General features: G+C 37.7%; 1 protein-coding gene across 9 annotated transcripts in view; it reads left to right on the plus strand.

Annotated features, from left to right (window-relative positions):
* Positions 1-22,207, plus strand: part of PHACTR2 (phosphatase and actin regulator 2) — a 293,821-nt gene that overhangs the window by 123,793 nt on the left and 147,821 nt on the right. Inside the window, exon 1 of one of the 9 annotated variants that reach the window (XM_008963930.4) lies at positions 9,922-17,890. The exons of 6 other annotated variants lie outside the window; for them this stretch is intronic. In XM_008963930.4, the coding sequence (XP_008962178.3) occupies positions 17,845-17,890 (46 nt within the window). In that variant the 5' untranslated portion in view covers positions 9,922-17,844. Of the gene's footprint in view, positions 1-9,921; positions 17,891-22,207 lie in introns of those variants that run through there. 2 more of the 9 variants (XM_003811545.5, XM_055114176.2) reach the window with 2 other exon arrangements.

Genomic DNA, 22,207 nt, shown 5'->3' on the forward strand with positions numbered 1-22,207 from the left:
ATGGCAGAAGGCAAGGAGGAGCAAGTCACATCTTACATGGATGGCAGCAGGCAAAGAGAGAGCTTGTGCAGGGAAACTCCCGTTTTTAAAACCATCAGATCCATGAGACATATTCACTATCACAAGAACAGCACAGGAAAGAGACTCCCCCATGATTCAATTGCCTCCCACCAGGTCCCTCCCACAACATGCGGGAATTGGAGATGAGATTTGGGTGGGGACACAGCCAAACCATATCAGACATAAGCAGTGTATTGATACGGATCAGGTTCATTTATTCATTCATTCATGTATAAAACAAATACCTACTGAGCACTTACCCGTGCACTGACTGTGCTGGTGTTTCAGTAGTAAATGAAACATGGCCTCCAAATAACATTCAGTCCAGACAGATGAGGAAACGCTGCACAATAAACTCCACTGAGGAATTTGCTATGGAAATACATAAATTAAGGGCCCAGAGAACTTGATATCCAAGTGGCACGCTCCTTAGAAAACAAATTATAGGAGAAGTACAGGCCAGATATTGAGAGTTAATCAACCCAAGTAGAAAGAAAATAAAACCTCAAGGAAGGATGTGTCCCTTGGATGGTAATAGAATACAGAGACAAACAGAGGCTTGAGAACTGAAGCTTTAGAAAAATCTAAATAGAAGATGGGAAGAAAAATAACCCACAAATTTTAAGTAGCTGCAGTGTTGGCAAGCTGTGAAGTAAAGTCTCACTCTTCAAATGGCAATATCAGTTTTCAGATACTAGCTATTTCTATACTGACATAAATAATGGAATACAAGTAAAATATTCATAAAAAATTCATAGTAAAATTTGCATACAATGAAAAACTCTAGATGAAGTAAGATAATACTTAAGGTGGGAACAAAGTAAAAATTATCACCTAAAGTCACAGACCCAGGTGAGAAAAGCATATTAATGTTGACTGTTTTATTAATGCATGTAGTTAAATATAATAGTATTCAGTGTTGGTTTGTAGAAACAAATCACTGCATGTGTTACTGGTTCACAAGAAAACACTGTAACACATCTATAAAGAAGAAATCCAATAATCTAAAATGCAGTGGAATCTGGGGCTTCATGTGGGTTTTAGAATATTTAGAGCAAAACAAAATCTAGAGCACTTTATCCTATAAAGTAAATAAATAAATATATCAAAGTATAACAATAATTTTGCAAATAAAATAAAAAAGCTTTTAGGTAAAGATTGTTTCTTATCGTATATTTGGCCCTTTTCTAAAATTTTCTTTCTTTTTTTTTTTTTTTTTTGAGACAGTCTCGCTCTGTCACCCAAGCTGGAATGTGGCACAATCTCGGCTCACTACAACCTCCTATTCCCAGGTTCAAAGGGAAGCTACTCAACCTCCCAAGTAGCTGGGACTACAGGCATGCACCACCACACCTGGCTAATTTTTTGTATTTTTGGTAGAGAAGGGGTTTCACCAGGTTGACCAGGCTGATGTCGAACTCCTGGCCTCATGTGATTCGCTTGCCTTAGCCTCCAAAAGTGCTGGGATTACAAGCATGAGCCACTGCACCTGACCTAAAATTTTCCCTTGTGCATTCTCAAAATTGCAAGTTCTCTACCTGGAAAATTTGAAGGAATGAAAACCCTTCAGCAAAAGACCCTCATTGCATTGGAGGGTGGTGTGTGGATTTAAAATGGCAATATTCCAAGCACATTTTGTATATGTACTTCTTAATTGTGTGATTACATGATTTCTCCCTGAATAAATCTTGTTTTGATGAAAGATTAAGTCAGAGCACCTGCAAGCTTCATTGCTCCTCCCCCTTTCTCAGCTCCCATCTTTATCACCTGTTTGGAGAATGTGTCAACATTCCCTAATTGAGAAGTAATTTGCAGTTACTGAAATCCATTTTATATTAAAAAGCCTCTTCAATATGCACAACTTACCCTAGAGAGCTGTTTTACTTGGAGGCATTTCTTAGATTTAAGTTCTAATAAAACTAAGTGTGTTTTAGGAAATAACTTTATAGCCTTTTTCCCCTATTTTAAAATACAAGGAACATAAAAGAAGAGTTGAAGTTAAGCCTGTTAAATATAAGAAACTACTTATTTTGTTTGTTATTCCCTTAAGATGTCGTTTGGAGTTTTAAAGATATCATTGTACTACAAATAAAAAATATTACAGATATCTATTTACTCTTCAGAAAGTAAAAATAAGTAGTGGGTAGGAGTTCTTCATCTGTTTTTAGTTATAAAATGCTGACCTATTGAATAATGAAAGTGTTTTAAACAACACTAAAAATGCATCTGTATTTTTCCCTGAATGCAAAACAGTAATATTTAAATTCACCTTCCTACTAGGGATGTTTCAGTTCTTATGACTACCAGGCAGTTTTGTTTTTCATCTTGAGTTGTGAATTGTCTTCACCTATATTACAATTAGTTTTTTCTTTTTTTCTTTAATTTCGGCTTTTATTTTTGATACAGGGGGTATGTATGGAGGACTGTTATATGGGTGTATATTGCACCCAGACAGTGAGCAGAGTACCCAACAGGTAGTTTTTCAACCCACATTCTTCTCCTTTCCCCCTATAGTACACAGTGTCTATTGTTCTCATGTTTATGTCCATGTGTGCTCAATGTTTAGCTCCCACTTATAAGTGAGAACATGTGATATTTGGTTTTCTGTTCCTGTATTAATTTGCTTAGGATATGATCTCCAGCTGCATCCATGTTGCTGCCAAGGACATTATTTCATTCTTTTTTATGGCTGTATAATATTCCCTGGTGTATTTGTACCACGTTTTCTCTAGCCAGCCCCCCACTAATGAGCACCTAGGTTGATTCCATGTCTCTGCTATTGTGAATAGCGCAGTGATGAACATACGAGTGCATGTGTCTTTTTGCTATAGTGATCTATTTCCCTTTGAGTATATACCCAGTAATGATATTTTTGGGTCACATGGTAACTCTGTTTTAAGTTCTTCCAATTACATTTTTCATTCAAAGATGCAGAGCACTCTCTCAACATGCTGAGTGAAGCCTTGCCCTTCCCGTGGATGAATGAAGTACTGAATATCCCAAAGCATTGAATCGCTTCTCTTGATTTTAAGATCCTGTTTCATTGATGCCCTTGTTTTTATCATTTTGTTTTTTACTCTGTTCTTTTTTCTTTTCTTTCCCTTTTTAGCTTTATCATTTAATATTGACCTAATTCATTTGTGTGATTATCTTTCCCTGAATAGATCTTTTCTTTGTTTTTTTAAATAAATGCGATTAAAGCTTTAAATATAGCTCTAATTACCACATTAGCTTAATTCTACATGTTTTATAGTGCTTTCATTGTTGTTTAGTTCTAAATATTTTATGTTACAATTGGATTTTCTTGTGTTACTTAGGAGTATGTTTCTTTCAGTTTCTAAAAATGTGTGGGAGGGGTTTTTATTTCTGTTTTTAACCAGGTTTTCCTGTTGATTTTTAATTTAATTACATTATGGTCAGAGATCAGGGATTACTTAATATGAATTACTTAAAATTTATTGAGATTTCTGTTATGATCTAGTGTTAAATCAATGTACAGTTGCCATTTTCTTGAGTACAAGTCTCTACACGTTTGTCTATTACATCAAGCTTGTCAATGGGATTGTTTAAATTCATGACCTTAAAAATATTTTGTTTTCATGATCTATTAGTTTTTGATGGTATGTTAAAAATCTCTCCTTATTATTGTGGATCTGTCCATTTATCATTGAAATTCTGTTAGTTTTTGCTTCAGATATATATATGGTTCTGATGTCAGGAATATATGAGATAATAATTTGAACATCCTGTTAGATTATAATTTTTGTCATTACACTATATAATACGTCCCTCTATGCTATTTGTTATTTTACCTTCAGTTTTAATTTATCTATTATTAATATTGAGATTACAAATTTTCTTTTGGTAAGAATTTGCTTAGTAAATATTTTTCATACTTTTATTTTCAGCTTTTGCTGTTTGGGGTGTGTCTTCTAAAAATGACAGATAAAGAGATGTACTATGTTTCTGCTGCTCACAATTTTTTAGTCTTTGTCATTAGATAAGAAAGCTTATTCCTTTCATATTTATTGAGATTACTAATTTGGACTTACATTGCCATCTAAATTTGTGTCATCTTTTTAAGCATGCTCTTCTTCAATTTTCTTTCATTTTCTCATTATTTGGATTAGTGAAGCTTTCTTTAATCCCCTTCTTTTGTTTAGTGATTTGGAAGCTTATAGTTATATCTTTCTTACTATTTGAAACAGTTACTTTTTCTAACAAAGTATAAAATTATTTAGTACATATATCTTTCCTCTGATCAAAATCAGGACTTTAACATACATGTTAAAACTTCACTACTTCCTCATTTGCAGAGCCGATAGTTTATTAAATTCACCATCATGTCCTCACTTTCTGTGCTCACTGTTGTTTCATGCATACCACCCCTACCTCTAGGTTCATTTTCTTTCTTTCTTTTTATTTTATTTTATTATTATTATTTTGAGACACTGTCTTGCTCTGTCACCCAGGCTGGAGTGCAGTGGTGCAATCTCAGTTCACTGCAACCTCCGCCTCCCTGGTTCAAGTGATTCCCCTGACTCAGCCTCCCAAGTAGCTGGGATTACAGGCACCTGCCACCACACCCGGCTATTTTCTTGTATTTTCAGTAGAGATGGGGTTTCACCATGTTGGCCAAGCTCATCTGAACTCCTGAGCTCAAGTGATCTGCCAGCCTCGGCCTCCCAAAGTGCTGGGATTACAGGCATGAGCCACCGCACCTGGCCTGGGTTCATTTTCTTTCTTGCTGAGGAATATCCTGTAGATGTTTTCAGTGATTAATTACTTTTAGTGAATGATTGATTTAGTGAATGAGTGTTTACCTGGATATAGAATTCTAAGTTGACAGTTGCTTCTTCAAAACAGTAAGAAAAAATAGTTTTTCATTGACTTGGATTTATTATGATTCCTTAAAGTGGGATTTGCCTTTTCTGTCTACTGCTTTCTAAATTTTCTCTACATTTCTGCTGCTCAGTTTCACTAGGATGTGTTTAGGTATACATTGATTTGTTCTTTCCCTTGGCGACACATGGGATTGTTTTTATTCTGTATTTGGAAGTCTAGCAGACATCTCAAAACTGAACTTCTAATTTTCTATTCCAAATCCACTCCACTCACTGTTGTGCTAGTTTTAAGTAATGGCAATTTGATCTTTTCAGTTGCTCAGAAAAAAATTTTGAAGTCTTCCTTCCATCATCTTTTGTCTCCCACACCCCACATTCAATCCATAGGGAATATTGGTTCTGTTTTCAAAATGAACCCAGAATCCAGATGCATTTCATTACACCCACTGCTACCAACCTGGTCTAAGCCACTATCATTTCTAGTCTGGATTATTCCTGTAGTCTCTCCTGGTCTCTTTGCTTCTAATGTTGTCTCCTCTGTTCTCTACTCAGAAGCCACAGTGATTTTTAAAACAAAAGCCAGATCATGTTATTACTTTGTTCGAAACTGTCATTGCAACCTTATCGCACTCGTAGTAAAAGCTAAAGTATTTTTTATTATTTTTATTTTATTATACTTTAAGTTCTGGGATACATGTGCAGAATGTGCAGGTTTGTTACATAGGTATATACGTGCCATGGTGGTTTGCTGCACCCATAAACCCGTCATCTACATTAGGTATTTATCCTAATGCCATCCCTCCCCTAGGCCCCCAACCCACCCCCCAACAGGCCCCAGTGTGTGATATTCCCCTCTCTATGTCCATGTATTCTCATTGTTCAACTCCCACTTATGAGTGAGAACATGTGGTGTTTGGTTTTCCGTTCCTGTGTGAATTTGCTGAGGATGATGATTTCCAGCTTCATCCATGTCCCTGGAAAGGACATGAACTAATCCTTTTTTATGGCTGCATAGTATTCCATGGTGTATATGTGCCACATCTTCTTTATCCAGTCTATCATTGATGTACATTTGGCTTGGTTCCAAGTCTTTGCTATTGTGAAGAGTGCTGCAATAAACATAAGTGTGCATGTGTCTTTATAGCAGCATGATTTCTAATCCTTTGGGTATATATCCAGTAATGGGATTGCTGGGTCAGTTGGTATTTCTGGTTCTAGATCCTTGAAGAATCACCACAGTGTCTTCCACAATGTTTGAACTAATTTACATGCCCAACAACAGTGTAACAGCATTCCCATGTCTCCACATCCTCTCTAGCATCAGTTGTTTCCTGACTTTTTAATGATCGCCATTCTAACTGGCGTGAGATAGTTTCTCATTGTGGTTTTGATTTGCATTTCTTTAATGACCAGTGATGATGAGTTTTCTTTCATATGTTTGTTGGCCGCATAAATGTCTTCTTTTGAGAAATGTCTGTTCATATCCTTTGCCCACTTTTTGATGGGATCGTTTGTTTTTTCTTGTAAATTTGTTTAAGATATTTGTAGATTCTGGATTGTCAGATGGATAGATTGCAAAAGTTTTCTCCCATTCTGTAGGTTGCCTGTTCACTCTGCTGAGAGTTTCTTTCACTGTGCAGAAACTCTTTAGTTTAATTAGATCCCATTTGTCAATTTTGGCTTTTGTTGCCATTGCTTTTGGTGTTTTAGTCATGAAGTCTTTGCCCATGCCTATGTCCTGAATGGTATTGCCTAGGTTTTCTTCTAGGGTTTTTATGGTGTTAGGTCTTACATTTAAGTCTTTAATCCATCTTGAGTTAATTTTTGTAAGAAGTGTAAGGAAGGGGCCCAGTTTAAGTTTTCTGCATATGGCTAGCCAGTTTTCCCAACACCATTTATTAAGTAGGGAATCCTTTCTCCATTGCTTGTTTTTGTAAGATATGTCAGAGATCAGATAGTTGTAGATGTGTGGCATTATTTCTGAGGCCTCTGTTCTGTTCCATTGGTCTATATATCTGTTTTGGTACCAGTACCATGCTGTTTTGGTTACTGTAGGCTTGTAGTATAGTTTGAAGTCAGGTAGTGTGATGCCTCCAGCTTTGTTCTTTTTGCTTAGGATTGTCTTGGCTGTACAAGTTCTTTTTTGGTTCCATATGAAATTTAAAGTAGTTTTTTAAAAATTCTTTGAAGGAAGTCAATGGTAGCTTGATGGGGATAGCATTGAATCTATAAATTACTTTGGACAGTATGGCCATTTTTATGATATTGATTCTTCCTATCCGTGAGCATGGAATGCTTTTCCATTTGTTTGTGTCCTCTCTTATTTCCTTGAGCAGTGATTTGCAGTTCTCCTTGAAGAGGTCCTTCACATCCCTTGTAAGTTGGATTCCTAGGTATTTTATTCTCTTCGTAGCAATTGTGAATGGGAGTTCACTCATGATTTGGCTCTCTGTTTGTCTGTTATTGATGTATAGGAATGCTTATGATTTTTGCACATTGATTTTATATCCTGAGACTTTGCTGAAGTTGCTTATCAGCTTAAGGAGATTTTGGGCTGAGACGATGGAGTTTTCTAAATATACAATCAAATCATGTCATCTGCAAACAGAGACAATTTGACTTCCTGTCTTCCTATTTGAATACGCTTTATTTCTTTCTCTTGCCTTATTGCCCTGGCCAGAACTTCCAATACAATGTTGAATAGGAGTGGTGAGAGAGGGCATCCTTGTCTTGTGCCGGTTTTCAAAGGGAATGCTTCCAGCTTTTTCTATTCAGTATGCTATTGGCTGTGTGTTTATCATAAATAGCTCTTATTATTTTGAGATACGTTTTATCAATACCTAGTTTATTTAGCATTTTTAGCATGAAGGGATGTTTTGTCAAAGGCCTTTTCTGCATCTATTGAGATAATCATGTGTTTTTTGTCATTCGTTCTGTTTATGTGATGGATTACATTTATTGATTTGCGTATCTTGAACCAGCCTTGGATCCCACGGATGCAGCCGACTTGATCGTGGTGGATAAGATTTTTGATGTGCTGCTGGATTCGGTTTGCCAGTATTTATTGAGGATTTTTGCATCTATGTTCGTCAGGTCTATTGGCCTGAAATTTTCTTTTTTGTGGTGTCTCTGCCAGGTTTTGGTATCAGGATGATGTTGGCCTCATAAAATGAGTTAGGGAGGAGTCCCTCTTTTTCTATTGTTTGGAATAATTTCATAAGGAATGGTACCAGCTCCTCTCTGTACCTCTGGTAGAATTCGGCTCTGAATCTGTCTGGTCCTGGGCTGTTTTTTGGTTGGTAGGCTATTAATTACTGCCTCAATTTCAGAACTTGTTATTGGTCTATTCAGGGATTCGACTTCTTCCTGGTTTAGTCTTGGGAGGATGTATGTGTACAGGAATTTATCTATTTCTTCCAGATTTTCTAGTTTATTTGGATAGAGGTGTTTATAGTATTCTCTGATAGTAGTTCGTATTTCTGTAGGATCAGTGGTAATATCCCCTTTATCATTTTTTATCGTGTCTATTTGATTCTTCTCTCTTCTCTTCTTTATTAGTCTGGTAGTGGTCTATTTTGTTAATCTTTTCAAAAAACCAGCTCCTGGATTCATTTATTTTTTGAAGGGTTTTTCATTTCTCTTTCTCCTTCAGTTCTGCTCTGGTCTTGGTTATTTCTTGTTTTCTGCTAGCTTTTGAATTTGTTTGCTCTTGCTTCTCTAGTTCTTTTAATTGTGATGTTAGGGTGTCAATTTCAGATCTTTCCTGCTTTCTCCTGTAGGCATTTAGTGCTATAAATTTCCCTCTACACACTGCTTTAGCTGTGTCCCAGAGATTCTGGTGTGTTGTGTCTTCTTTTCTCATTGGTTTCAAATAACTTATTTATTTCTGCCTTAATTTCGTTATTTACCCAGTAGTCATTCAGGAGCAGGTTGTTCAGTTTCCATGTAGTTGTGCGGTTTTGAGTAAGTTTCTTAATCCTGAGTTCTAATTTGATTGCACTGTGTTCTGAGAGACAGTTTGTTGTGATTTCTGTTCTTTTACATTTGCTGAGGAGTGTTTTACTTCCAATTATGTGGTCAATTTTAGAATAGGTGCAATGTGGTGCTGAGAAGAATATATATTCTGCTGATTTGGGGTGTAGAGTTCTGCAGATATCTATTAGGTCTGCTTTGTCCAGAGCTGAGTTCAAGTCCTGAATATCCTTGTTAATATTCTGTCTCGTTGATCTGTCCAATATCGACAGTGGGGTGTTAAAGTCTCCCACTATTATTGCATGGGAGTCTAAGTCTCTTTGTAGGTCTCTAAGAACTTGCTTTATAAATCAGGGTGCTCCTGTATTTTGTGCATATATATTTAGGATAGTTAATTCTTCTTGTTGCATCGATCCCTTTACCATTATGTAATGGCCTTCTTTGTCTCTTTTGATCTTTGTTGGTTTAAAGTCTGTTTTATCAGAGACTAGGATTGCAACCCCTGCTTTTTTTTTTTCTTTCTTTCCATTTGCTTGGTAAATATTCCTCCATCCCTTTATTTTGAGCCTATGTGTATCTTTGCACACTGATAAATCTTGGCTCTTTATCCAACTTGCCAATCTGTGTCTTTTAATTGGGGCATTTAGTCTGTTTACATTTAAGGTTAATATTGTTATGTGTTAATTTGATCCTGTCATTATGATGCTAGCTAGTTATATAGCCTGTTAGTTGATGCAGTTTGTTCATAGTGTCGATGGGCTTTACAATTTGGTATGTTTTTGCAGTGGCTGGTACCAGTTTTTCCTTTCCGTATTTAGTACTTCCTTCAGGAACTCTTGTAAGGCAGCCTGGTCGTGATATTTCTCAGCATTTGCTTGTCTGTAAAGGATTTTATTTCTCCTTTGCTTATGAAGCTTAGTTTGGTTGGATATGAAATTCTGGGTTGAAAATTCTTTTAAGAATGTTGAATATTGGCCCCCACTCTCCTCTGGCTTGTAGGGTTTATGCAGAGAGATCCGCTGTTAGTCTGATGGGCTTCTTTTGTGGGTAACCCGACCTTTCTCTCTGGCTGCCCTTAACATTTTCCCTTCATTTCAACCCTAGTGAATCTGACAATTACGTGTCTTGGGGTTGCTCTTCTCGAGGAGTGTCTTTGTGGTGTTCTCTGTATTTCCCGAATTTGAATGTTGGCGTGTCTTGTTAGGTTGGGAGAGTTCCCCTGGATAATATCCTGAAGAGTGTTTTCCAACTTGGTTTCACTCTCCCCGTCACTTTCAGGTAGACCATTCAAACGTAGGTTTGGTCTTTTCACATAGTCCCATATTTCTTGGAGGCTTTGTTCATTCCCTTTTATTCTTTTTTTTCTAATTTTGGTCTTCACACTTTGTTTCATTATGTTGATCCTCAATCTCTGATATCCTTTCTTCTGCCTGATCAATTCAACTATTGATACTTGTGTGTCTTCATGAAGTTCTTGTGCTGTGTTTTTCAGCTCCATCAGGTCATTTATGTTCTTCTCTAAACTGGTGATTCTAGTTAGCAATTCCTCTAACCTTTTTTCCAGGTTCTTAGCTTCCTTGCATTGGGTTAGAACATGCTCCTTTAGCTCAGAGGAGTTTATTACCCACCTTTTGAAGCCTACTTCTATCAATTCATCAAACTCATTCTCCATCCATTTTTGTTCCCTTGCTGGCGAGGAGTTGTGATTCTTTGGAGGAGAAGAAGGCCAAGGCCTTTTTTTTTTTTTTTTGAAATGGAGTCTCACTCTGTAGCCCAGGCTGGAGTACAGTGGCACGATCTCAACTCACTGCAACCTCCACCTCCCGGTTCCAGGTTCAAGCAATTCTCCTGCCTCAGCCTCCCGAGTAGCTGGGATTACAGGAATGCGCCACCATGCCCCAGCTGATTTTTGTATTTTTAGTAGAGATGGGGTTCCACCACGTTGGTCAGGCTGGTCTTGAACTCCTGACATCATGATCCGCCTGCCTCGGCCTCCCAAAGTGCTGAGATTACAGGTCTGAGCCACTGCACCTGGCCCAAAGTCTTTATAGTTAACTGCAAGGTCCTATGTGGTTATAATCTCCTTCTCCTCATCTTTGCCTCTCTTATTCTATGTACTCCAACCACACCATTTCCCCTGGATTCCTCAAACATATGCCATGCTCCTGTCTTTATATTAACTGGTCTTTCTTCTTGGAACACCTCTCCCCCAGATAGCCATATGGTTAACTCCATTACCTCCTTTGTGTTTTTGCTTAAACATTATCTTCTCAGTGAGGACTACTGTGAACACCACATGCCAGTCCAATCTCTCTTACTCTTCTGAATTTCATAGCACTTTTCATCTTCTAAATTGTTATAAAGTTTACTGATTTATTATGTTTACTGCTTATTTTCTGTCATTCCATTAGAATGGAAGCTCTATGAGTGCAGGTGTTTTTGTATTTTGTATAATTCTGTCTCCTAAGTACCTAGAACAAAGACTGGTAAAAAGGAGATGCATAATAAATATTTGTTGAGTGGTGAACCAATCAATGAGTTATTATTAATATAGAACTAGCATATATGTAACACAATATAGACCCAAAGTCTTTTCATGGAGCAGGAATACAGTGAAATACAGTTACATCCCAAATGCCCATTAACTGGTAAATAGATAAACAAACTTTTGTATAGCCATACAATGGAAGGCAACCTAGAACAAAAAGGAACAAAATACAGATACACAGAACAACATGGATGAATATCAAAAACATATGAAACAAGCCAGATTAAAAAAAACTGTACATAATATTATTCCATTTGTAAGAAATTTTAGATAAATCAAAAGTATGGACATGGAAAGCAGGTTGGCAGTTCCCTAATGCCAAGGGTGGTACAGGGATGTGAAACAGGAATTAACTGCAAAAGGACATGATGGAGTACCTTAGGGTTCTCAAAGTTTTCTGACACTTGAGTGTGCTGTTGGTTGGACTACATGTTTATTAAAACTTATTGAACTGTTTGCTTTAAATGGGTACATTTTAGGGTCCATAACTTATTCTTCAAAAAGCTGTAAGCAAGCCTGGGCAATATAGTGAGACCCTATCTCTACAAAAAAAAAAAAATTACAAATAATTAGCTGGGCATGGTGGCAGGCACCCATAGTCCCAGCTACTCTGGAGGCTGAGGTGGGAGGATTGCTTGAGCCCAGGAGTTCAAGGCTACAGTGAGCAATGATTATACCACTGCACTCCAGCCTGGGCCACAGAGCAAGACCCTGTCTCAAAAACAAAAAACAAGCAAAAAAAGCTGCAAGCAATAAACAAACAAATACAGTTAATTCTGACCACATACTATTAGAATTTAATCTTTCTTTAATTCAGGAAGCACTTCACAATCTTGGGGCACCTTCAGAATGAATGAGCACCTCTGTATGGCAAAAATGTGGATTTAGTAATTTGCTGAAGTTCAGAGCCTTCTCTGTACTAACCTACTGGGCATCCCTAGCACTTGGAGGAACAAACTTCTTCTTTTTTATTTTTATTTTTATTTATTTATTTCTTTTTGAGACAGAGTCTCACTCTGTTGCCCAGGCTGGAATGCAATGGCTCAACCTCAGCTCATTGCAACCTCCACCTCCTGGGTTCAAGTGATTCTCCTGCCTCAGCCTCCCAAGTAGCTGAGATTACAGGAGTGCACCACCACGCCTGGCTAATTTTTGTATTTTTAGTAGAGACAGGGTTTCACCATGTTGGCCAGGCTGGTCTGGAGCTCCTGACCTCAGGTGATCCGCCCACCTCGGCCTCCCAAAGTGCTGGGATTACAGGCATGAGTCACCACTCCCAGCTGGAGGAACAAACTTCTCTTCCTCCACTGTTAGGATCATGTATTTGTAGGCTGCAACACCCACCCTCCACCGTACCCATACTATGACCTCCGCCACAGGAGAGTCCATACCTCACTTATCCTTATGCCCATGTGCTAGAGGTACCACGCCCATGGGAAGTCCTCAGTCAATTCTAGTTGAATGAGTAGATGATTATTTCAGAGGGGCATACAAAAGAAAATTTACAATCACAGACAGACTCGATATTCTCTTGCTATGGAGTCAACATTCTATATTATTACCAAAATTGTACATGTATTCCCAGATTTTTTTTTTGTCCATACTTGGAAGTTACCATTAAGGAGATAACATAAATGCTTATTTTAAATTTATCATCTATGTATTCAGTACCCTCTATTTGCCAGGCAAATTTTGTTAGTTTCTAGGGATGGATGTGATGGTTAACAAAACAAAGATTTGGGCCTTACTGGAAGCAATTATTTTGTATAAATTGGGCAGTCATATAAAAGATGTCTTTAAGGACTGTTCTCTGTAGATTTTGGTCAATAAATTAAAGATTATTCATTTTATAGCAGTTTTTAGAGTTTTAATACTATGGATGAGTACTTTGTTTTGCTTATGAAATGAAGTAGAGCAAAATTACAGACGCTTTTCCTCCCAGGGTAGGGAGAATGTCTTTGGAAAAGGAAATTCCAGCACCACCCCTTGAGGTCTTTATTTTCCAGCATAAATCTTCCAACTGTGGGGCTCACTCACTAAGCAAGCACACGTGAGCCACACCCCGCCTCTGCAGAGACTCACGCAGGGTGAGGCAGAGGCAAGGTATTTTGTTAATCCTTTTAGCTTGAGCAAGCAGAAGAAGGAAAACTCAGGAAATAAATCACATGAAAATATGAGAACAATAGGAAAGAAAAGCCTGTCTTTCAGGTTTGTTTCCTGTTCTAATACTTGTGGAATGTGGTCTTCTACTGATGCTTAATATAACTAGAATATGCAAAGTTGTAATTCTTTCCTTAACAAAAGTTTTCCTTTGTCTGTTAGCATTATCCTGTTCAAACCAGCATCTCTCAGAATTGTTGAAATCTAAGATATAGTAGCCATTTAGTTGCAACTTTACCATAGAGTAACATTTTACAAAGTAAACATTAGTTACATATACAGAGTTTTCACTGAGTTTATAATATCTAGTAAAGCTCCCATTTGCTTTTTATATTTTTCTAAGTAAGCTGACTCTTACAAAATGTAGCCAAGTTTTGAAGACATACAAAGTTTTTAAAAACCAGAAGATCTTCTAGTAAAAACTACCCAAATAGTTAAAACAAATTTTGCATGTCGTTTTTAGTATACTATTAGGAAAACTGCTAAGTTTTCATTCATTTCCTTCCCATTAAGAAAGAATTTTTCTATGGCTACAATTCCCATTAGCCAAGGAAATGTCACTAATTCACAGGATGTCTATGGTCAAATCTAGAAATAAGGGTGTAAATTAATGTAATCTTCATCTGCTTGTATATGGCCACTATCAACCACTGTTGCCTCCCAGGTCACTGCTGTTCTGATCAACCATCTCATCTCTTGGGACTCTGCCTAACCCTTCCCTCCCATCATAATTCCTCCACCCCTAACATCTGGTGTCTCAAAATGAATCCTCACACAGCTGGCAGCATCTGGACAAGGCAGAGACCTCCAGGATTAGTATTCATGGCATTTGTGTTCTGAGGAAGGTTCCTTCTTCTTCCTGCTCCAGGCTAGATTTGGCTGCCTAGAAAAATCTGGCAGTAACCTAAGTTATAGGATTTGGTAGTGGTGACTGTAGTAATTGTAAACCATGTTCTCTAAAGGCACCAAGTTGTATGTCTGCCATTTGGACTTTGACCTAGAAAAGAACTTTCTCACAAATGGTCCAGATTGCCAATGTTTAGGCTTATGTCCGCTTTAACTTTTACCTAATAGATATAGTGGCTTCCATCCAGGAGGAGTGCAAGTGTCACTTTGGGTACCCCAGGTGGGTGAGTCTAAGACTTCCCACATCAGACAAGCCAGTGAAGTCTGTGTTACAGGGTAGAATGCTTGAAAACCTGATAAGTACAACTTTTTGTCATAAAGGCACACTGGCTTTCAGAAGGGGAAATTCTATGTCACTAATTCACTTACTTTAGTTTCTTTCTGGAAATAAATGAATAAATCACAGTAGTTCTTTCGGAGCTTGAAAAATATTTAGAGTGTTCCATGGAAAAAATCAGTAGATGCCATTAGTCTATATTTTTAGGAAGGCTAAATAGAAGCTAGTCCTCAAACTCAGCCATGGTATGATATGATGCGGCATTATTATAACAGAGAAAAGTAGCGGTGTGCTGAAGGCAGTTCACACAGGCTGGTGGGCCAAATTGTTACATTTCAAGGAATTTTGCAAGCTGTTTGATATCAGTTTTGCTAGCTGGTTGAAGGCCTGTAGAATAGGTCATTGTAGGAGTATTTACATCACAGTAAACAAAGCAGTCTGAGGCCCCCTCCTGCCTCCTCACCCCCAGCCCAAACCAGTTAAGCATTTACCAGGATATCACTGGATAAGAGATTGGTTTAGAAATAGAAAACAAAGGGCGGGGCCAATGGGATAAATGCTGAAGAATTAGAAATAGATAGCTTCCTCAGAGTTAGGCATTGGGACTAATCTTGTTTAGCATTTTAATAAATTCCCTAGAGAGAGGTAGTATACAGAGAAATGTCCATGCCTTTCAGATGACATTAAATGTTTCCAGAGTTAAACTATAAACCCATGGGATTAACACCCAGAACTCTTAGTAAAACTGTGTGAGTTCTAATAAGACAAGAGTAAGGCAATTTGGGGGGAAATTATCTTAAAATTCTCTTGTTAAGTGATAATATCTAACCTTTGCGTTACAACCTAGAAATGAAATTTAGAGATTTCTGTAGACGTTTTCTATGTTCATTAGTATAACTTGTTAGCTGTGATAAAAAGGCCACTTAAATGCCAAGTTCCATCAGAAGCTCTAGAAACCAAGAACAAGAACTGTCCCACTCTTAGAAAGAAAACTTAGTGCACACTTCCTGCAGTTTTGGTTGACATGCTTCAAGGATAATGTAATGGAACTGGAAGAGTTTCAGAGAAAATTGCATAACCTGGTTGGGGTATTATAGGAATCCCAGATGAGGCCGAAGATTATATTAACCAGCAAATCATGAAAGGTCTTGAATAAGGTAAATATAGCTGTATTAAGCAATTCCTGAAAAACTGGAACTATAGTGCACCTCCTTGATCTTTGAAATAAGAATTTATAGAAGTAATAGAAATATGCTATTGTTTCTCAAGGAAAAGAAGAAATGATAGCAACCTTAAAGTTTAACTTTTATCAGTAAATAATTTAAAAATTATTACAGTTACATATTTTGAATGTGCAAAATTTACTGTATATTTCCTCTGATCAGTGACCTCCCTTTATCAGAAAGACTGTCAAAGGAAGAGTGAAACATTCTCCCTCTTAACTTACCTTTAACCACTTTTGTTTGTTTGTTTTTTTCTTACGGCAACTCAAAGCAAAGAGCTGGAGGAGCCAGCCATTATAATTGTTTACTCTCATCGCTTAGCGCCCCAGGTGGGATGTGTTTCCAAAACACATTTTTGTATTTATAAGGAAATGTAGTTAGGATTAATTTTATTGTCCTAATTAGAACTCACATTTTGGTTAAATCCTCAATTTCATTACAAAAAAAAAATCAGTGTTTCTTAAGAGTGAATTAGGCAAAGGGAAGAAGACAATGGATCACACTTTTCTAGGGAAAAAATCTTCCTCACAGTGGGGGGTGGGCTATTTGGGTGTGAAAAAAAATAGGGCAACTTAATTAACCATGACAAAACAGACAAGTAAGTGCCTTTCAAAAAAATCAAACAAGGCTCTGCACGATCTTAATAATAAAAATTTTAGAAAAAAATGATTTTCATGTTAGTTCAGAGTTGATTGTCTAGGATAAATTAAAAAATGAAAGCTGTGGTAAATGACCTAAATATATTGCACTTTCTGATATTTTTTACATTTTAATGAAATATATGCCTTCAGCAAAGTGCACACATCATTACAGACATCTCAATGAATTTTCATAAAATGAACACATCCAGTAACCACCATCCAATCTAATGCACCATATATAGATGTTCCATATACTGTATATATATACACACATTATATATATAGCATGTAGATTACTTATACTAATTAATCATTAACTGTAAATATGAAGAATATTTATTTGTATTCATATTTTTAAGAAGATTGAGATTTAACAGGATACTATAGAAGGGTTTAATTCACCTTTCAAGTTTGTTATAGTTTTTTCCCCCTTTTGTGTATTTTAATCACTTTATTTCACAGTAATTCTTTTGAAATAAAGGAGAGGTCAGCACTCCAGAGTTTTAGGTGGGAGACAGCAAAGAGCATATTTTGTTGATCTCGCACATAGACCTATCATTTAGATTTGTTGTCAAGCCTGATTGAGGCCATTAGTGCTGTTTTTAAAAAATTATATTTGTTAAAAGGAAGATAATTTTTAAAACGAGAAAAAAAATGGGCACAAGACATGAGAGTGCCACAATACTGCAAATAGAATGTAAGGAAGGAAATAACTTTTAAGAAACAAATTTTGTTAAATTAAGTACCGTGACTAAATACTTTAATTCCTTTTCTTGTAGCCCGTAAGGATCATTTGACTTTGAACCTTTTAAGTCAAAGAGGAGTAGTCTGAAAGCCTGAACTCCCTACCACCCTGAGGGGGTGCGGGTGCGGCGGGGCCGGCTGGGGGCTTCCCCCACCCCCTGCTCCTGCGCCCTCCCCCCGCTTCCCCCTCCTCCCCTCCCTATCGCCCTCACCCCCCTTCTTCCCCCGTGACCCCTGACCCCAGCTAATCTGCATAGAGGAATGACAGGCATCCGCTGGGCAGGATCCGCCGCGCCGGCTGCGGCCGGCCGGGCTGGGAGACCCGCGCGGGGTAGAAGGTGAGGGGACCCGGCGGGCCGCTCGGCACAGGCCGGGACATGAACGCTTGGAAGTCTGGCTGGGAGCGGACCCATGATCGAAGGACCAAAGGAGCCGCGTGATCGCTGGACCTGGCCCTGCGACCCCAGTCATGGGCCAGACCTCGGTGTCCACGCTGTCCCCGCAGCCCGGCAGCGGTGAGTCCGGGGCGCACGCGATGCGCTCCCGCCGCGCGGGCGCGGGGCTGGCGGCGGGGCCCCGGGGCAGGCAGGGCTAGTCGTCTGGTCGGGTTCCGCTCGGACCCGCCAAGTCCCTCGGAGAAACCCCAGAGGTAGCGCTCGCCAAACTCTTTGTCGTGAAAGAGGAATGCCTTTTGGGATCCAGCCGATTTTACCTTAAAGGCACAGGCTCCATTTTTCTGTGCGCGATGCCTCGCTGTGGTTTTTTATCCAAATTATTTCGGAGCCAGAAACTTACGGGAAACGCCATTTGCGTATTACTGTGTTTTTAAAAACGCGAAACTTAGAGAGCAAGAGAAACATGCCAACAGGTTTTTCTGTATTTACGCTTGGCTTCCGAACAGACTAGGACTGAATGCTTTCAAGCTTGTCAACTGATTTATGGTTTGTTATTCGGAGTAGAAGCGCTGATCGCCTTATCCTGGCAGACGCTGAATACTTAGTAACTAGCCCCGAAATGCGTAATTGTTTCAAATGAGACTTGTTTTGTTTATAGTAGATACAGCAGCTATAACATTTAGGGAAACATATCTCATGAACTTAGTTCTCCAGGACTAAAGTTAGTTTTATGGAGACGTGTGTAACGTGTCTGAGTTCTAATGCTCTGTTTTAAAAGTTTCTTTTTTCCGTTTTCTTAAACAAAAAGAGGGAAGGAAGGTACGTCTGGCATTTCCCCGACAGTGTAGGGATTAAAAAAAAAAAAAAAAAACTGTTTGGTGGTGTTACTTGTGATTGGATAAGGAAATAAATTTAAAAGGTACTATTTTGATATTTTTCCATCAACGATTAAAAATAAATAAAACTCGAAGGGACCGTTTATGTTACTCATTGAGATATTTGATACAATTTTTAAATTGTGCAAACATCAACAGGATCTTGCTGAAAGGAAATGACAGGGTACAGAGGAAGGTTTTTAAATCTGCCTCAGGATGTCTAGCTAGATAGCATTCTGTCATTCCAACCCCCCACCCCACTTTATACCCAGTGGGTTTCTTTAGGTAGCACAGCTTCACTCCCTGAGATACCACAAGCTTTGCTGAGGTTTCTGTTAATACCACAGAAGACCATTCTGCAAAGAAGAGACATCAGAATCAGAATATACCTTCTTTACCATTAATGACATGGCTACAGCTCTGAAATCAAAGACTTCATGTTGACAGCTTTTTGAGAGATTTTTGCGGGGAGGGGTTGAGTAGGATTTTAAATTTAGTAAACTATTTTGTGCAAATAAGACTTGGTTTCCTTTGTCTTACCTTAAAGTGGTGTGAGACTTCTTTTCATTTCAAGGAAGGGTTATATTTTTAAATTTGTGCACCGGCGAAGATAGAATTAAATCGGTACTCCAATACAAGAGTATACAGAAAGTATTGTCCTGAATTTAGTGATTTTATCACAAAATATTATTCGAGTGAATATTAGAAAAGCAAATTTTGCCTTAATAAAAATCAAGGAATATTATATAAATGATGTCTAAGAAGCAAATAAAATCCTAAAGTGAGACTCCCTACGTCTTATTACAGCAAAAAAAAACCCGGATTGCTATAATTCCAAATAAAATGACTGATTATAATGAGAAACTGTAATCTACTTAAGTAAAAAGTGTTTTAAACAAAAATTTATGCTTGATCATAAAAGATAATTCAGAGAAATATCTCACGGAACGGTGTTATACTTAAATTGCAGGTCCTCAGTTTTGTGGATTAAAAGTTTGTATGAATTGAAATGATCAATCCATACATTATAAATACAGGGTTTTTTATTTTTCAGTTAAGGATTGACAGTGGTTATGACTTAAGTTGTGGTATTGTAAAAGAACAGTTTTCTCGTGGTATCCAGTGTCTCTAAATCCATTAGAGCTACCCTGTTTCCCTGAAGGTTTGCCATCAGATTCCAAATGAAAACCAAAAAATTTAAATTAAATAACGTTTGCTGAGTTTTATATTCATGTCTGTATTTTTCTGAGTCTGAGACTGTCAAACTCTCTACTATTCCAGGTATTTTGTTCACTCCTTGTTAACTGTTTAACTCTGGCTTTACAGATGGTGTGAAGATCCTTGTTCTGTTTGATCTTAGCCATTGACTAGTTGTTTAAGTCTGGAGCAGCTGCTTAGGATTACAGTATTAAAGATGATTCTCATCTTAAATGCTTAGTGGGCGAAAATCTGTTTAAGTCAAAGGAATCAATAGCACAGAGTTTAATTATTCATACTTATCGCTCAATTTGGCCTTTTGTAAAAATCTTCATTATAGGCTAGAAGTTAGCTTGCTTTCCCCGTTTTGACTTTAGGCTCTCTAGAGCCTTTCAGTTTAGGTTGCACCTAATTCTCTGGGTTCTAGGAAGACCATTAATAATTTTTTCTGAAAATATGCAGTTAGATCCATTATTTTTAAAAAAAACAGCTGTATTGATGTATAATTCACATACTATAAAATTCACCCATGGAAAGTGTACAGTTCATTGTTTTTCAGTGTGTTCACAGTGTTGTGTGACCCTCAATCTCTGTTCCCACCCTATTCAACCAGTGGGCTGTACCTTAATGAAACACTAATCAACTTTTCTGTCTCTATAGATTTGCTTATTGAGAACATTTCATGTCAATGGAATCATAATGTGTCATTTTGTGACTGGCTTCTTTCAGTTAGCATAATGTTTTCAAGGGTCATCCGTGTTGTAGCATGTATCAGTTGTTCATTTCTTTTTATTGCCAAATAATATTCTACTGTATGAATATGCCACATTTTATTTATCCATTTATCAGTTGATGGACATTTGGGTTATTTCTGCTTTGGGCTATTTATGAATAATGCTGCTCTGAACTTAATGTACAAGTTGTTGTGAAGATATGTTTTCATTTCTCAGGTATATATTTAGTAGTGGAATTGCTAGATTATATGGTAGGTAGTTCTATGTTTAACCTTTTATGGTGTTGCCAAACAGTTTCCAAAGAAGTTAGACCATTTTACATTCCCACCAGCAGTGTATGAAAGTTACAGTTTCTCCACATCCTTACCAACATTTGTTACTGTCTTTTTGATTATAGCCATCTTAGTAGGTGTGAAGTTATAGCTCATGGTTTTGATTTCCTTTTCCCTAATTACTAATGACCTTGAGCATCTTTTCATGTGCTATTGGCCATTTGTATATCTTCTTTGGAAAAAATGTCTTCAGATCCTTTGCCTAATTTTAGTTGGATAATTTGACTTCTGTTGGAGTTTTAGTTCTTTGTATACTAGATCCAAATCCCTTGTCAGGTACATGATTTGCAAATATTTTCTGCCATTCTCTGGGTTGTCTTTTCATCTTGATAGAGTGATTTGCAGCTCAGATTTTTAAAGTTTTGATGATGAGCAGTTTATCAATTTTTTTCTTTTGTTGTTTGTGTTTTTGGTATCACATCTGAGAACTACAGCCTAACCAAGGCAAGAAGACTTACACCTGTGTTTTCTCCCAAGCGTTTTATAATTTTGGCTGTTACATTTAGGTCAGTAATACATTTTGAGTTAATTTTTATGTATGGCGTCATGTAGGGTTTCATTCTTTTACATGTGAATATCCAATTGTTCCAGCACCATTTGTTGAAATGACCGTTCTTTCCCCATTGAATGGTGTTCCACCGTTGTCAAAAATTGATTGACTGTATACGTAAGGGTTTCCTTCTGGATTCTCAATTCTACTCCATTGTCTCTTCTTATGCCAGTTACCACAATGTCTAGATTACTGTAGCTTTGTAGTAAATTTTGAAACCTAGAAGTATGAGTTTTTCAATTTTGTTCCTTTGAAAGTTTCTACTGGTTATTCTGGTTCCCTTACATTTTCATATGAATTTTGCAATCAACCTGTCAATTTCTGCAAAAAAGCCAATTAGAGTTTTGATAGCAATGATATTGAACTTGTAGATCAGTTTGGGTAGTATTGCTATCTTAACAATATGAAGTCTTCTAATCCATGAACATAGATGCCTTTCCATTTCTTTATATCTTCTTTCTTTTCACCATGTTTTGTAGTTTTCAGTGTGGTGCAGTGGTGTGATCATGGCTTATTCACTGCAGCCTCAACCTTCTGGGCTCAAGCGATCCTCCAACCTCAGCCTCCTGAGCAGCTGGGACCACTGGTGCCCACCACCATGTCCAGCTACTTTGTATTGTTGATAGAGATGGGGTTTTCTGTGTTGCCCAGGCTGGTCTCAAATTCCAGATCTCAAGAGATCCACCCACCTGGGCCTTCCAATATTGCAGGGATTATAGGCATGAGCCACCGTGCCTGGCCTGAACTCA

This window comes from Pan paniscus, chromosome 5, assembly GCF_029289425.2.
Source record: "Pan paniscus chromosome 5, NHGRI_mPanPan1-v2.0_pri, whole genome shotgun sequence".
Taxonomy (NCBI): domain Eukaryota; kingdom Metazoa; phylum Chordata; class Mammalia; order Primates; family Hominidae; genus Pan; species Pan paniscus.